The 16,684-nt window shown below is 37.5% G+C and overlaps 3 protein-coding genes across 4 annotated transcripts; all 3 read left to right on the plus strand.

The window, feature by feature from the left end:
* The first annotated feature begins 1,679 nt into the window (after positions 1–1,679).
* On the plus strand, positions 1,680–5,983 carry LOC18046229 (NADH dehydrogenase [ubiquinone] 1 alpha subcomplex subunit 9, mitochondrial). Of its 2 annotated transcripts, XR_002906442.1 has the most exons (13): positions 1,680–1,911; positions 2,001–2,100; positions 2,519–2,583; positions 2,752–2,837; positions 2,943–3,027; positions 3,125–3,195; positions 3,662–3,793; positions 4,119–4,234; positions 4,381–4,504; positions 4,579–4,647; positions 4,956–5,076; positions 5,205–5,411; positions 5,614–5,859. XR_002906442.1 is itself a non-coding variant. In XM_006443660.2 (12 exons), exons 1-12 carry the CDS (start codon positions 1,818–1,820, stop codon positions 5,342–5,344), a joined length of 1,203 nt encoding a protein of 400 aa, XP_006443723.1. In that variant the 5' UTR covers positions 1,680–1,817; the 3' UTR covers positions 5,345–5,983. The 2 variants fall into 2 exon arrangements, 1 of the variants encoding a protein (XP_006443723.1); XM_006443660.2 differs by having other exon boundaries at positions 5,205–5,983.
* Positions 5,984–9,528: 3,545 nt separating this feature from the next.
* On the plus strand, positions 9,529–12,530 carry LOC112100108 (xyloglucan galactosyltransferase MUR3). The gene has a single exon (XM_024188232.1). The coding sequence runs from the start codon at positions 10,328–10,330 to the stop codon at positions 12,197–12,199; it is 1,872 nt and encodes a 623-aa protein (XP_024044000.1). The 5' UTR covers positions 9,529–10,327; the 3' UTR covers positions 12,200–12,530.
* A 1,609-nt stretch (positions 12,531–14,139) lies between these two features.
* LOC112100213 (subtilisin-like protease SBT1.2) lies at positions 14,140–16,649 on the plus strand. The gene has a single exon (XM_024188938.1). It carries the CDS (start codon positions 14,177–14,179, stop codon positions 16,529–16,531), a length of 2,355 nt encoding a protein of 784 aa, XP_024044706.1. The 5' UTR covers positions 14,140–14,176; the 3' UTR covers positions 16,532–16,649.
* Positions 16,650–16,684: the final 35 nt, after the last annotated feature.

Below are 16,684 nucleotides of genomic sequence, written 5' to 3' on the forward strand. Positions count from 1 at the left end.
CTGTGTTAAGTTAGGATCTCAATATTTTGACATGATTACTAAATAGGTCGTGTTTAAGTTGGTCTAAATTTAGCACGATGCAAATTTGACACAATACGAACATGATTTCGCAATCCATTTTGCCAACTCTTTGTGTAGACCTACTTCATTGTCTCTTAAAAAGGATAAGAAAATAATGGATGAATAAAATCAATATAAAATGTTAAGATTATTTCACTAGGATGAATTAGGAGGTTAGGCCGTTGTTTTTTAAAGGTCTCTTTTATTTTAGAAATATCTCTATTAATAATACTACTAATAATAAGTAATTTAAAATTACATGATTCTTTACGTTATGTTTTTAAATTGTCATAAATTTTAAGATATACAGGCACGTCATAACGCAATTTCACTATTTGATTATATCTATTTTAAATTGGTAAATTTTTAGGACACCGCAAGAACAATTAAAGGAAAGAAAAACCGTAAGATTTTTGTCAATTATTTAATTTTATTTTCTGGGTAAATTTTATGATTCTATTTAGGGATGTCAAATATCCAATTATGAATGGATAATATCCATCCAAACATAAATCCATAATTATCCATAATGGATATATCTATATTCATATCTAGTATTTAAATATTGGACATGGATATGGATTTTATCTAAATAGCTATGTAGATCCATGGATATCTATGGATATTTTATTTTTATTATATAAAAATAATAATATAAAATAGTTAAAATTCCAATATCAAATTTGGCTATTAAACTATTTATATTAGTAATAATATATATATATATATATATAATAAAATTGCGGTCCGGTGGTCGGTGGCGACGGTCCGACAACTTTCCGGTGAATTCCGGCGGAGGCCCGGCGAGGTCCGGCAGTAATTCCGGCGACATTCCGGCGATGTCCGACGGTGGTCCGGCGAGGTCCGGTGACTTTCCGGTGTAGGTCCATTTATAATATTAAATTAATAAAATAAAATAATAATTATTAATAGTATTAAATAAGTTAAAAAATTAAAGGGTAATTTTGAAAACTTTAGTTTTTAATATAAGAAGAATTTAAATTTTTCACTAGTTAATATAATATTTTTACAATTGATTGTTTATTATATTTTTATTTTTAATTTTATAAAATTAAAAAATTTTAAACTTGTGTTGGGTTAAACGGATATTCATTGGGTAAAAATAATTATCCATATCCATCTGGATATAATTTTAAAATATTAATTTTAAGATCTAAAAATTTTTAGATAGATATTATCCGATCCAATTGGATGGATATTATGGATATCCATTATAGAGCGATCCAGTTGACATTCCTAATTCTATTGGTACATGTTATTCATGTGTAGAAGTTATAAATGATTTGTCATATAATTTTTTATTCAAAGTAAAAAGTTTACGACGTGTCGTATTTACAAGTCATGTAAAATTTTAATTTCTTTCTAATTTATGACATGCCATATATGTTCTTAATATATGTAAATGACATGAAATATAAATTCAAAGTATAAATAACAAGGCATACGTCAACGCCCAATTTTTTTTAGATAAAAGATCACACCATTTATGATGTAATATTCATATAAAAATTATCTTTTTAAAAGGCAAAGTATTAAAAGACAAATGTTATTACAGAAAATCATATTAAAAACAAAAATAAACCAGGAGGCATTGGGCCTGGTAAATACCTGACCCAGATCCAAATTAGTGTTCATCCCCGTTTCCGAATCCAAATTCCCCAATTACATTCAGCAGATTCTTGTGTGTGTGTGTGTGTGTGTGTGTCTCTTGCTGTGTTAGCTGAGAAGGAACAACGATGCAGGCCATCACAAGGCGATTAGGGCACCAATCTCTACAGCCCGCAACTTCCATTTCTTCTCTTAAATCGGTTTACCCGCTCTCCGATTACTGTAATTCCATGATTTCCTTGTCTCTTTTAGGGTTTGTTCGTCAAATTTTGGCCCCCCCTTTTTTATATATATTTTGTAAAATTTTACAGATAATGGAGCTGATCATCGGAGATTTGGAACTACTTCGATCGCCACTCCCGGTACCGGCCACCTTGTTCGTAAGGGCACTGGTGGAAGATCTTCTGTTAGGTAATTTTTATCCAATTTTCTCTTTGCATTTTCCGTCAAATGTAGATAATATTTTGAGTACTTTGTTTGGGATAATGTGATCACCAAATGGGTACTCATTTTTTTGTATTTTTCAAAAGCGCTGTCGCCTTTAGCTGATAGGTAATTTTGTGTTTTATCTCCCTTTTTTTTTTGGGGGGGGGGGGGGGGGTTTTTTGGTTGGGGGGGGGGGGGGGGGGGAAAAAAAAAAAAAAAAAAAAACTTTGGGCCGGAAAAAGTTTTTAAGGGGCAATTTTCACCAACAATTTTAAAATTTTTTCCCCTTTTTGGGAAAAATTTTTTCCAAAAACCCTTAAAGGGACCCTTAATTTGCTTTTGAAGAATTTTCTTCTTGTTTTATTTCATATTGCCTTGTGACTAAGATGACTTATGTTTACAGTGGCATTATAGCTACAGTGTTTGGCACAACTGGGTTCCTTGGACGTTATGTTGTGCAACAACTTGGTGAGTTATTTGTTTCAAAGCTATTGATTTTAGTTGATATTATGTTGTTCCTGGTGTGGACGAGTGATATTCGATCGTGTTGATTTTTGTTTCAGCTTACTTTTAGGTTTCAACTGTGAATTTTTTGGGTTATTTCCTCTGACCGCTTGTACTCTATGTTTCTTCCAGCTAAAATGGGATCTCAAGTGTTAGTTCCTTTCCGGGGCTGTGAGGATGATCCTCGTCATCTCAAGTTGATGGGAGATTTGGGACAGGTGTAGTAGTAGTATGCAATTTCTTTTAATGGACGTGAAATACAAATCTCTGTGCTGTGCATTTATGATTATATCCAATGATCTTTTGATATTTCTCTTTCTCAGATTGTACCGATGAAGTTTAACCCAAGAGACGATAACACAATCAAGGCTACAATGGCAAAGGCTAATGTTGTTATCAATCTTATTGGTAGACATTCATCACTTGCAGTTCTGCCTATTAAATCCTTTTAATCTTAGGAGTATGTAAAATATTAACTATAACTGCTAATATTTCTTATTGGTAGGAAGAGAGTATGAGACCAGAAACTACAGCTTTGAGGATGTGAACCATTTTATGGCTGAGCGCATTGCAGGGGTAGATTCTTGCACAGTCATCCTTGTCATGTTTAACTTTTATTGAACTGTGGTAATATTTGCCAGAGTATGAATCAGGAATAGAGTGGTTGAGCAATAATTAATTGAAAAATTGCATGTATTCATTGGAGATCAAGTTGAACCTGATTTGTAATAGAGATAATGACTAATTCTGTGTGGGCCAAACCTTGTAAATGGGGTTGAAATATTTGTTGAAAAGTAACATTTATCTATTGCTGCTGGTTTGCAGTTGTTGTTGACTGCATTTATATCTATCAATTGTGAATTTTCATGTTCTTTCTGGACCAGTATCTTCACTGACGTATGGTTTTGGGTTACATTATGACGGTCTTGTATTTGTTATTTTCTTCTGTTGTCATCCAAGTTTATTTTCATGAGGTTGGTGTTTTGGTTATTAATAATTTGATTTTTTTTTTTAATAATTCTTTTACCCTAAATTTGTCCAGATTGCAAAAGAACATGGTGGTATCATGAGATTTATTCAAATTTCTTGCTTAGGGGCATCTTCATCATCTCCATCAAGAGTGTTTAGTACTAAAGCTGCTGCTGAGGAAGCTGTTTTGAGAGAATTACCTTGGGTGAGTTATACTTTTTCTTTCCATCAGCTAGGCTGCTTTTTCCCTTGCATTGAAATTTTTTGTAGAGCATGGTCATCCCAAGTGTGAATTAATCTTATCTCTGCATAACCCTTCTTCTCTGACTAAACCTCATTTCGTTGTCCTGCCAATATCTGGTAGGGGATGTTAAGTTAGATAGGATGTTTGAGTCAAGACTACAAGCATAGCTATCTCAAGTTAGACCACCTACAAGGTCTATCCATCACATGCTTTTTGAATTTAATTGTTACATTTTTGCTCTCATACGCCGATATGCGGAGCTTCTAACATAATATAATTTCTGTAGGCCACAATTATGAGGCCTGCTGCAATGATTGGTACCGAGGATCGGCTTTTGAATAAGTGGGCACAGTTTGTGAAAAAATTTAATTTTTTTCCTCTTTTTGGGGATGGATCTACCAGGTATGTGTTAACTCATCAACTACCATCGCAGATGCAGAAAGTTTTCTTTGTTTGAAGGCTTTTATAATGTTTTGCAGGCCTGGCAGAAAATTATTTTTTCGTTTGAATCCTTAGTGGATATATTCCTGACATTGCCTGCTTTGCAGAATCCAACCTGTATATGTTGTTGATGTTGCTGCTGCAGTCACTGCAGCGTTAAAAGATGATGGAACCAGCATGGGAAAAATTTACGAGTTGGGTGGTCCAGATATCTTTACAGTGCATGAATTGGTAATTTTTCTTTCTGCTTCTCAAGTTCTTGTGGTTTTCCAGGTTTTTATTTCTGAACTTGTATTGCCATGCAGGCAGAGCTTATGTATGATACAATCCGTGAATATCCTCACTATGTGAAAGTTCCTTTCCCTGTTGCAAAGGTAAATTATATAGCTGTTGTATCTGGGTGTTTGAATGAATAAATTTCTCCTTAAAAGGATAAGAAATATTTCTATACATGCTTCTGGATGTTTTTGCTATTATAAAATAATTAATTTATATGGTGCATCAGATTTGAGTATTTGATAAATCTACCCTTTTTTCTGTCTTAATTACGTGTCTTTTTTCACTGTGCTGGCTTGCCAAAACATTTGTGCTATTTATATATTTCTTTTGATGTCTGATAGTGTTCCCAGTTAATTTGGAATTGAGTCTCTATTTAATTGCATCTTGGCTTAAATGTTTTCAGGCGGTTGCTATGCCTCGGGAGATATTACTTAAAAAGGTTCCCTTTCCGTTGCCCCGTCCTGGCTTATTCAATCTGGATGAGATTAATGCCTATACTTCAGATACAATTGTGTCAGACAATGGTTGGTTCATTACTATTAGGATTACAATGTCACTTGCTTTTCCAATCATATTCATTGCATGTTTAGTTGTCTCCGTGTTAGCATCCTGAATCTCTCAAGTTCTTCTCATTTTGTGGTGTGCATTGCAGCCTTAACATTTCAGGATCTGGGAATTGTGCCACATAAGTTGAAGGGATACCCAACTGAATATCTTATCTGGTATCGTAAGGGTGGCCCAAAATTTGGTTCTACTGTCAGCGAAAGAATAAATCCGGAAGCTTGGCCATGATCTTCTTTGGCTATTCTATTTTCATTTGTTTGTCAGAAAATACCATCTATTTGGAAATATGGGAATGGTATGTTTAATTTTCATTTCCCTAAGACCGTGAAAAGACCTCTGAGTGCAAACACTTTTGTTTGTTTCTCTCATGAGAAAAAATTCATATTCATCTGGATTCATCGAATAAGTTGGGTAGATGATCACTAAATAACAATTGAAGCGTTAGCGTTTTGGATTTTGTGGAGATACTAATAGCTTTGAGCCTTTGCAACCAATAGGTTTCCAGAACGGAGGATGTTTCTTCAGAGGCAGACCAGGAAATAATAACGCTGTGGAGAGAGTTCTTCAATAACTCAGATTTAAAATTACTGAGAAGTATTCTGGCCATTTGTATTTTTCTAAAAGGATTTGGAATGACTTATCTTGGCCTTTGCTCTGAAGCCCTGTATTTCTAGTTCTTGTTAGGAAATTGTTTTGTATTTTGCTTCTGCATCATTCTTAAAGTGACTTCTGCTTTTGCTTTTGCTTTCTTTAGTGTTGTTGTTTCTGTTCAATTTTGGGATATTGTTTTAAAACAAGTACACTCAAAGGTGCGAGTGTTTCCGAGGAGGCTTATATGCATGGAAGGAAGTGTACGAGCTTGCCTAACCTTACCATACCATTTATATGGTCATATTATTCAGTTCACCAAAATTATACTAATGCGTCACAGATTTCATGTTCCGATCAAGTCGACCAACCATAAGAAGAGAAGCTGCTTCTATTCAAACTCTTGTATCGATTTCCTGCAATCTGAACCCTTATGAAGTTGGTATTATTTATACATTGTTTTCATAAAGCTTACTAGTAGGTGAAAAATGTGCCTTGAGTTATCTAAACAACTGTCGGATTTCCTTTTGTGTGATGCCTTTGCAAAGGAGCAAATCCGCTAACTAGAGAAAGTATGAATAACATGAAAACAGAAGTATGAATAACATGAAAACAGGAGTATGGCATGCCTTGAGGATAAAGTCATTCCAAGGGATCATAAACTTTCCTTGTAGCTAGAGGCAAGTGAAAGTCCTTCTAACTGAGCACACAAGTAAAGGACATAGCTGCTACATTTGTTACAATCAGACCTAGCCGTAGCTTCTTCATTCTTTGGAAACAAACAAACAAGGGAAAGGAAGAGCGAAATCCAAAGTAAGAAGACCGATCAGAGAGTCTCCTGGTCATGGCTAGAGAGAGCAGCCACGATTGCCTCCGACGAGTTAACTTGGACGGGACGAACGTGGGGGCTACAATGTTCGTCCGCCGCAACGCCTCGGGCGAGTCATCACCAGACTGCTGTTGCCTTAACATATACATAAACAACAACGTTCAGGGGGTCAATAACTCCATTTTGGTTGGAAGCGAGGTAAAATTAAGAGATCCTGGAGTTCGCATATATTTTTTCGGAGATGTCGTGTTGAATAGGAGACGGCCGGGGTCAAATAACAAGAGTTGCAAGCCCGATTGGTCCGTGATGTTTATTCTTTTATGCATCTCAATTTTCATGCTGCTTTCATTTCTATGATTAACGGTAACTAACAGATATTGAATCAGATACATTGTACGGTCAGCGTTATAATATTGATTGAATTAATATATTATTAAGACGGTGTTGAAAGTACTCTTCGTGGCCATCCACTCTTTCTGTTGTCATGTTTTTCATATTAACAGTTTGCCGCCCAACCTCCAGACTCCAGCTTCCCTACATGCAGACAGGCAACATGCTCGATACTCGACTACTTATGTCATTGCAAGTTGCGCAACTCAGCAAGCTTCATGCTTGCTTATATTGTCGGATCTGATATCTGTTTAAAAATTGACTTGCCGTTGACTTTACCACGCCGGCCGGCTAGTGTCTATGTGATTGATTGATTTTGATTGATTTATATACCGTGTTCGAATATAATTAATAATTTTTGTGGCGTACGTTTCTATCAACCGGAGCATAATTTTAACAATATATGGAGGCAGCATCAGCTTGGCTGTATATGCTTTGCCGTTGTTATCAAAATGAAACCATAATACATTATATTATGTATGTATTGACCCACGCCCATCAATTATGTAACTTTTTTCTGGAAGGACTGAAAGGTTAAATATATATATATATATGTGGTTCACAAATTACAATTAAGTTTGTGGTGTCCATCCATTGTCCAGTTGCGGTATTATTTTGTTTCGGTTCTACTTTTTGCAGTGATTTTGAAAGCGATTTTAATTGCATCACTCCAGGCTCCAGCTGTGGTTAATTCTATTTCGAATTTAGCAAAAAAAAAAAAAAAAAAAAAAATTAATCTACGTTTGCATGCATCTAATGCGAGATTGTAAATTCTACCTCTCCTATAGCCAACCCCATATGAAATAAAAACTGAAGGAAGTTCGTGCTCGGATATTTGGAGAGCATCATTAATTAGGTTCCATCTTTAGTCTTCAGGGAAGTAGAGCATTGGTCAGATTCAGGAGATTAACTTTGCACTGTCTTTGATATTAAAATATATGACCATTGATGTGTCACTGATTATCAGATTATGGTCTAAAGTGCGCTTTTGGAAGTGGGAAAAAGATTAGCGCAATCATGAGATGACAAGTTGACAACGTGCATCAATAATAGACTCCCAATATAGCAAATAGAGGTGGCCAATGGGCCGGACGGCACGAGGCACGGCACGGCACGGCACGAATACGTTTCAGCAGAGCACGCGGCACAGCACGGCACGCACGTGGACCGTGCCGGGCTTAGATTCTAGGCACGTGGACCTTAAAAATAAGGCACGATTAGAGATGGGCCAAAGCACGGCACGCGAAAAAGCACGTTTCATTTTTTTATGAAAGTAAACTTAAAATTTTATAATTTTATAAATAACTTGAAATTGAATCTTTTAATATATTTTATTAGCTCAAGTTTTTTAAATTTATTTAATTCTTAGTTTCAAAAAAATTATAATTGATTTATGTTTATAATTTATTAAATAAATAATTGATATCATGATTTTAATAAATAAAATTATAAATATCATGATTTTATAAAATATGTATTAATATTATTATAAACTATGATATATGACTCTACGTAATTTCAAGTTAACAATTAAGTTAACTCTTAAAAAAAATTATTATTATTGTTATTGTTAAGTACTAAAAAGGAATTCTAATACCATAGAGTCAAACTTAGCAACTAATATTACATTCTCTTATTATTATTATTATTAATTTATTATTATTGAATATGAACTTGAGTTTTGAATTTTTTATTCTATTAAATTTAAATAAAAGCACATGGATCCAAAAAAGGTTCATATGCTTAAAAAAATAAGATAACAACTTGGCATGCGCTCTTAAAAAAATAAAAAAGGAAAAAAAGCTTAGTAGGCTATTTTTTCTAGGCACGGCCCACGACACAACACGAAATGAATAGTGAGTACGGCACGGCATGAGCACGAGCACGTGCGGGCTTTCTTTGATGGGCCTGGGCCGGTACGGCACGGCTCGTTGACCATCTCTAATAGCAAATACTTAAAAACTTTTAAAACAGGTACCTTCTTCTTCTACCTTCCCCCTCCACCTTTTTTTTTTTTCCTAAAATCAGTTTTTGTGATGATGCAAGCTAAATATTTGACCAAAACTAGTCTCTTAATCTCAATAATGAAATAAGCTAAAATAACCAGCCAAATTGAAATCTTGTTAATTTTATCCTCACAGTAAGGATCCTGCCTTCACAGGAGGTTGCAGCAGTAGTGTTAAATACAGCCATTAATTGTGTCGTGTCACATACCTCAAGATGCCGCCAAGTGCATCTAGCTGGCTCCGGCTTCTTCCCCTTGGAAAATTAAATTAGGACCACCAAATTATCCCCCCAATTAATCACTGAATCCTATGTTCCCATTTAAGTTTAGCAGCCTCGTTGACTTGACCGATATGCAAATCAATGGAATAACTTCACCGTTGACTTGGTCTAATTAACAGTAAACGCAAATTACATACAGATTTAGTAAAACAAACTCAAAAATGAATCCCCACCCACCGATCAAAAATCAAGGGGTTTTCTCTCCCTTTTAAAAATGGCAGCTTCGGTGTCATTTCCGCAGAACGAAACTCAATTCAAGAATCGAAGGACACCAAATTTTGCAAAACGCTGATTTCAATTTTTAATCAGCCAATTGGGTTTGAGTAAAAGCTAAAAAGTCACCGGTCTCCTTTGACCCTTCCACTGGATATCCGCCACGTGTGCTACGCATCCTGTTTCGGTGTTTCAAGACCTCTTTGGACTATCACATTCATCATCATCAAAATCAACAATCATAAACAAATCATACGACGTAATTCCAGGAAATGCCAGTGTGACAAAGCTGACACGTAATCACGCGTACCCACGTGGCACTCTTCCACCGGCTACCGACAACGCTGCCCTTTCTCTCTTATATACGCCCATCCCCGAGTTCTCTGTCTCTGTTCTACAAATTTTGTAGCAAAATTTTCTCCATCTCGCACAAAATCCAAATCAAATCAAATTAAATATCTTGTAAGTTTATTTCTCTCCTCTGTTTTCCTCTTTTGCTTTCTTAATTTTTCTATCATTTCTGTCCTTGAATTCTTTCTGTTTTGCTGCTGACATGTCCGTAACAGATCATATGTAGCCCTCATTTTCTCATCATTTATGTTGAATCGTCGGTTTGTTCTTGAAAATCAAGATCCTCTTCTTTTGATTTGATAGTTCAGTTACCCTTTTGGTGATTAGTCGGTTACAGTTTAAAAGTTTTTTTTTTTTTTATCTTTGTTGTATTTAAGCTTCATTTCCGGAGACTTAAGCTGAACTATCGAAACTAGGGTTAGGGTTTGTCATTTTTTGTAATTTACGTGGTTTTGCGAGTTGTGGGTGTTAGATTATAACTGGGTTTGTGAGTGTTTTTGGTGAAATGGGAAGTTGTTTGATTGGTTGATTTATTTGGGGAAATTTAGAATCTGATGAGACGCCGGGTGGCGGCGAGTGGCCCGACAGAGCAAATGGATAAGGGAGCCGGGAAGAATCATCAAAATAGGCTATGTTTTTTAGTTACATTGTCTGCTTTCTTTTGGATTCTGTTGTTGTACTTTCATTTTATTGTGCTCGGGACTAATAATGTTAGTGAATCTAACCAATTGGAAACCAGTATCAAAAACTCAGAATCTTCTTTTGTCCATTTAACTAATGATGATCATCTAGCAGAACCTCGGAAGGAAGCCACCCAGCCTAGCACTTTTCGTGAATCTACTGATTCACAATTCAAACCAGTTAATCCAGAACCCACTAACCCTGAACCAGTCGTTCATGAATCTCCCCAATCACAATCCAAACCCATTAACCCAGAACCCATTGTTCATCAATCTCCCGCATCACAACCCAATCCCGTTATTCCAGAACCCATTAGTCAAGAGAGTGCTGGTCATGAAGTTAAGAGTTTTCCATTTATGAAGGCACTGGAAACAATAGAAAACAAGAGTGATCCTTGTGGGGGTAGGTATATTTATGTGCACGATCTTCCTTCTAGGTTTAATGAGGATATGCTCAAGGATTGCAAGAGTTTGAGTCTTTGGACCAATATGTGTAAGTACACGGCTAATGCGGGATTAGGACCTCCGCTTGCAAATACTGAAGGAGTGTTTTCGAATACTGGGTGGTATACTACAAACCAGTTTGCTGTTGATGTGATATTCAACAACCGAATGAAGCAGTATAAGTGCTTGACAAACGATTCTTCCATTGCTGCAGCAATTTTTGTGCCTTTTTATGCTGGGTTTGACATAGCAAGGTATCTTTGGGGGTATAATATATCCATGAGAGATGCTGCCTCACTTGATTTGGTCAATTGGCTGACGAAGAGGCCTGAGTGGGGTATCATGGGAGGGAAGGATCACTTTCTGGTGGCAGGGAGGATAACTTGGGATTTCAGGAGAGGATCAGATGAGGAATCTGATTGGGGAAGTAAGCTTCTGTTTTTACCTGCCACAAAGAATTTGTCCATGCTTGTGGTTGAATCTAGCCCATGGGGTGCAAATGATTTTGCAATCCCTTATCCCACATATTTCCATCCATCAAAGGATGCTGAAGTTTTTGATTGGCAAAATCGGATGAGGAAATTGGAGAGGAAGTGGCTCTTCTCATTTGCGGGTGCACCACGGCCTGGAGACCCCTTGTCAATTAGAGGGCAGCTCATGGAACAGTGTAGGAATTCAGAGGTGGGTAAGCTTTTGGAATGTGATTTCGGGGAAAGCAAGTGTCACTCTCCGAGCAGCATAATGCAGATGTTTCAGACGTCCATCTTCTGTCTGCAACCTCAGGGAGATTCATACACACGAAGATCTGCTTTCGACTCTATACTGGCAGGTTGCATACCTGTTTTCTTTCATCCCGGGTCAGCTTACACACAATATACTTGGCATCTCCCAAAGAATTATTCTTCATACTCTGTTTTCATTCCAGAGGATGACATCCGTAAGAGGAATGTAAGCATAGAGGAAAGACTGAAACAAATTTCTCCTGAGCAGATTATGGAGATGAGGGAGACGGTTATCAATCTCATTCCAAGGGTGATATATGCAGATCCTCGCTCAAAATTGGCGACTTTCAAGGATTCTTTTGATGTTGCTGTACAGTCGATCATTGACAGAGTAACAAGGTTGAGGAGGCTCACCATTGAAGGTCTTCCAGAATATGATAATTTTGTGGAGCAGAATGGCTGGAAATATGCTTTGCTAGATGAAGGACAGCGTTCAGTAGGACCTCATGAGTGGGATCCTTTCTTCTCAAAACCAAAGAATGGAGATGATCGCGGTCGCAAAAAATTCATGGAAGAATGAGCTAAGAGCTTGCTCATTCATGAGAGAAGAAGTTGAGGAAGTAGCTATTGAAGTTGAACTGATGCGCAAAGTAAGTGCAGATAGGCATGTTACCTACGGGATTGATCATTGTTGAAACTGCCATAAAGTTTCCTGGGGATAATAGACACTTTTTTTGGTGCTTCTAATACAGTTGTTTTTTCACATTTTGCATTTTGAATCTGCTAAGCAAATTCTTTGTAATGAACTGTAGTTGAGAATTCAATTTTTTTTTTCCATATTATAATATAATATCCAATCAGTGTACACCAGAAATTATTACAAAACAATCAATAATTTTATTTTTGTGCTCCATTGAGTGCACACACTCTTGTCTTGTAGCCACCCCCGGAGTCATCAGCAATGGAATGTGTAAGAATCAACTCACTATCTATATGTCGTGAGCACTTACTCTCTTAAGCTGTTAGTCGCCATCTCCTGTTTAGTAATAAAATACTGCTCGATACTTTTTTATACCTAGGGAGGGAGACCCATTATTCCATGTAATTTTCTCTCTTCTTCTGGGTAGACTGTCATATGAAATGTGAATTGGAAAGTGGTTGTTGAGCTGGAAAAACAGAACAAAACAAAACGGATGTATGAACTGGAAGTCCGGAAGTAGCCCAGCTGGACACAACCTGATTTGTGTTTGGTGGGGTGGACTCTTCCAAATTCCAAAATGGATCGACTGTCGACCCAGCCCAATATGTATAGGTCCCGCGCTTTTGTCAATGAAATCAAAATGCCTCTCCTTCTCCAGTTAGGATCTTCTCCTTATTTTTCACTCTGCTCTATTTTTCAAATCCAATTTTTTAAAAATTAATTTAATTATAAACAAAAGTAAAAAAAAAAAATGACCTAATTCTTAATATCAAAATTTAAAACTCAATATTATCTACTCATTTAATAAGAAGAGATTGAAAGAAAAATAAATAAATAAAGAACAAGGAGAAGGTCCATGTCCCTCCTCATCTCATCCTATAGATTTTTACATGTTAATTTTATTATAAAATTATACTCAAAATGAGAGACCCCACACAATTTAATAGGCCTAGGAGCGGAGAAACTTCCTTGTTTGTTAGCAGCTGCATGTAACTCTAGTTACAAAACAACTTTAATGCAATGAAATCTTTCTTAGATTGTTGAAACAGGGCATAAACAGTAGGCTGTGCTCTATGGTGTTTCAGACCAACACTGTCAATATTCCCTGTAATCACTCAATTTAACTGAATATTAAATAATCTTAGCTCTCAATTCAGTTCTGCTCCCTTGAATTTGAATATACCCTCATTATTAACAGGACAAATTAATATCAGTTTTATTATAGATTCTTTTTAAGGTTAAACACTAGGGACTTTTAAGTCCCTATTCCTAGAAAATGTCTGGAAAAATCAGGGACCGGCTACAAAATACACGTATCCAACAAAGGAACCTGAAAATAAAGAGCCATCACGTGTGTGTTCAATTACACGACATACAAAAATAGTAGCATCAAAATGAAGAGGAGCAGACTGCAGTCAAGCATAAGCACAGGCCGCATGAGGCAAGGGGGAGCTGGGAGCCATTGCATGTCTGCATTTGCTTGCAATTGCAGTCGTAGTCATAGCATAACATAGATAGAGCGTCTCCGACATAAATGCATCTTTTATGTACTTTCCAACTTTGCATTTAATGACACCCCCCATTAATATTTTGTTGTTTCCTTAATACCTTTTCGCTTCATAAAAGATCCCGTAGGAATTTTGAATCAACTATTATCAACATACATGTATTAAAACTTACTATAGTATCTCGTGAAAGCTAACACAGTTAAGCCCTTTCGTTTAGCTCCTCAAGAAACTAGAGCCTCTTCTCTCACTGCCTGTCACAACAAACGTTCCTCGTGATGAAGAGCTCTTCAATTTCACGAGTTTCATAGTCTCACACAGGCCTCTCTTCAACATCTTTAAAAACCCCACAATGTCCTTCACCAAATCATGCATGCTTTTTCAAGCTTCAACTTGTTATCGAGTAATGGAAGCCAAATCTCAGCTTCTATTTTCTACCCTTTTTTTATCCTTTGTTTCTCTCCATGCAAACACTCTCCAAACCTACGTGGTCCAGCTACACCCACATGGCGTAATAAGCTCTTTGTTCACTTCTAAGCTTCATTGGCATCTCTCATTCATTGAACAAACTCTTTCCTCCGAAGAAGATCCTGCTTCGCGTCTTCTTTACTCTTACCATTTCGCCATGGAAGGTTTTGCAGCTCAACTCACTCGATCAGAATTGGAATCCTTGCAGAAGTTGCCTGATGTCATTGCAATTAGGCCTGACAGAAGGCTTCAAGTTCAGACAACTTACTCTTACAAATTCTTAGGACTGAGCCCCACAAACGGAGGAGCTTGGTATGAGTCACAGTTTGGTCATGGATCAATAATCGGTGTCCTTGACACCGGAATTTGGCCTGAAAGTCCAAGCTTTGATGATCATGGAATGCCCCCGGTTCCAAAAAAATGGCGTGGGGTTTGCCAAGAGGGCCAGAGCTTCAATTCTTCAAATTGTAACAGGAAACTCATTGGTGCCAGGTTCTTCACTAAGGGCCATCGAGTGGCTTCAACCACAGTGTCACCGAACATTATTCAGGAATATGTGTCACCACGGGATTCCACTGGACATGGAACTCATACATCATCAACGGCTGCTGGGACTTCGGTTTCTATGGCTAGTGTGCTTGGTAATGCAGGTGGTGTGGCTCGAGGAATGGCCCCTGGTGCTCACATTGCAGTATATAAAGTCTGCTGGTTCAATGGCTGTTACAGCTCTGATATCTTAGCTGCAATGGATGTGGCAATTAGAGATGGAGTTGATGTTCTTTCTCTATCTCTTGGTGGCTTCCCATTACCTCTTTTTGATGATAGCATTGCAATTGGCAGTTTTCGAGCAATGGAACATGGGATTTCAGTTGTATGTGCTGCAGGAAACAATGGACCACTCCAAAGCTCAGTTGCTAACATAGCACCTTGGATTGCTACCGTTGGTGCAAGCACGATTGATAGAAGATTTCCAGCTATTGTTCGAATGGCTGATGGAGGACTTCTTTACGGAGAATCCATGTACCCCGGAAACCAATTCTCAAAGACAGAAAAGGAGCTTGATCTAATTTACGTGACAGGTGGTGATGGGGGAAGTGAATTTTGCTTGAAAGGGTCTCTCCCAATAGCCGAAGTACGTGGCAAAATGGTGGTATGTGACCGAGGTGTCAATGGAAGGGCGGAAAAGGGTCAAGTTGTGAAGGAAGCTGGTGGTGCTGCAATGATTCTAGCAAATACAGAGATAAACCTGGAGGAAGACTCAGTTGATGTCCATGTCCTGCCAGCAACATTGGTAGGTTTTGCTGAGTCAGTTCGCTTAAAGGTTTACATAAATTCCACAAGAAGAGCTAGAGCTCGAATTATCTTTGGAGGAACTGTTATTGGAAGATCAAGGGCACCAGCAGTAGCACAGTTTTCAGCCAGAGGACCAAGTTTATATACTCCTACCATTCTCAAACCAGATGTAATCGCCCCTGGAGTCAACATCATCGCTGCTTGGCCACAAAACTTAGGCCCCTCCAGCCTTCCAGAAGATAATAGAAGAGTGAACTTCACTGTCATGTCAGGAACTTCCATGGCTTGTCCCCATGTCAGTGGAATTACAGCTCTAATCCGCTCAGCATATCCCAAATGGAGCCCTGCAGCTATCAAATCAGCAATAATGACAACTGCTGATGGAAATGACCATTTCGGAAAACCAATAATGGATGGGAATAAACCTCCTGCGGTGTTTGCTATTGGAGCTGGGCATGTAAACCCAGAAAAAGCCATCAATCCTGGACTGATATATGATATCACGCCAGATGAATATGTCACTCATCTGTGCACTCTTGGTTACACAGAGTCAGAAATTTTTACAATCACACACAGGAATGTAAGCTGCCATGAAAATTTGCGGATGAACAGGGGTTTCAGCCTCAATTACCCCTCTATTTCTGTAGTTTTTAAGCATGGAAAGAAAAGCACAATGATCAGAAGACGATTGACAAACGTGGGCAGCCCTAATTCCATCTACTCGGTGAAAGTAACGGCACCGGAAGATGTCGAAGTGCGAATTAAGCCTCAACGGCTTATTTTCAAATATGTAAATCAAAGCTTAATTTATAGAATCTGGATTATATCAAGGAAAAGAATGACAAAAGATAGAATGAGCTTCGCACAAGGGCAGTTGGCATGGGTGCATTCGGGCAACAGCAGCTTTTATAGGGTTCGAAGTCCCATTTCAGTAACTTGGAAGTAAAAGCAGAGGTGGGACAGAGGCGGCATTGCTAACAGTTGAGAGAGTTCTACTGATTGCTATAGTTATGTACTTATGTTCAGGATGATTCCAGAACAAATTTCCAAAATTATGCCTTTTGTTTCTGATTATTACATCAATAAATACTAAATTATG

The sequence above is a fragment of the Citrus clementina genome, unplaced genomic scaffold, assembly GCF_000493195.1.
Source record: "Citrus clementina cultivar Clemenules unplaced genomic scaffold, Citrus_clementina_v1.0 scaffold_3, whole genome shotgun sequence".
In the NCBI taxonomy this organism is placed as follows: Eukaryota; Viridiplantae; Streptophyta; class Magnoliopsida; order Sapindales; family Rutaceae; genus Citrus; species Citrus x clementina.

Coding starts and splice junctions, on each gene's coding strand:
- LOC18046229 (XM_006443660.2), top strand. CDS start 1,818: ATGCAGGCCATCACAAGGCGATTAGGGCACCAATCTCTACAGCCCGCA. Junction 4,235..4,380: donor TTTGGGGATGGATCTACCAG/GTATGTGTTAAC, acceptor CCTGCTTTGCAG/AATCCAACCTGTATATGTTG. Junction 4,505..4,578: donor TCTTTACAGTGCATGAATTG/GTAATTTTTCTT, acceptor ATTGCCATGCAG/GCAGAGCTTATGTATGATAC.
- LOC112100108 (XM_024188232.1), top strand. CDS start 10,328: ATGAGACGCCGGGTGGCGGCGAGTGGCCCGACAGAGCAAATGGATAAG.
- LOC112100213 (XM_024188938.1), top strand. CDS start 14,177: ATGTCCTTCACCAAATCATGCATGCTTTTTCAAGCTTCAACTTGTTAT.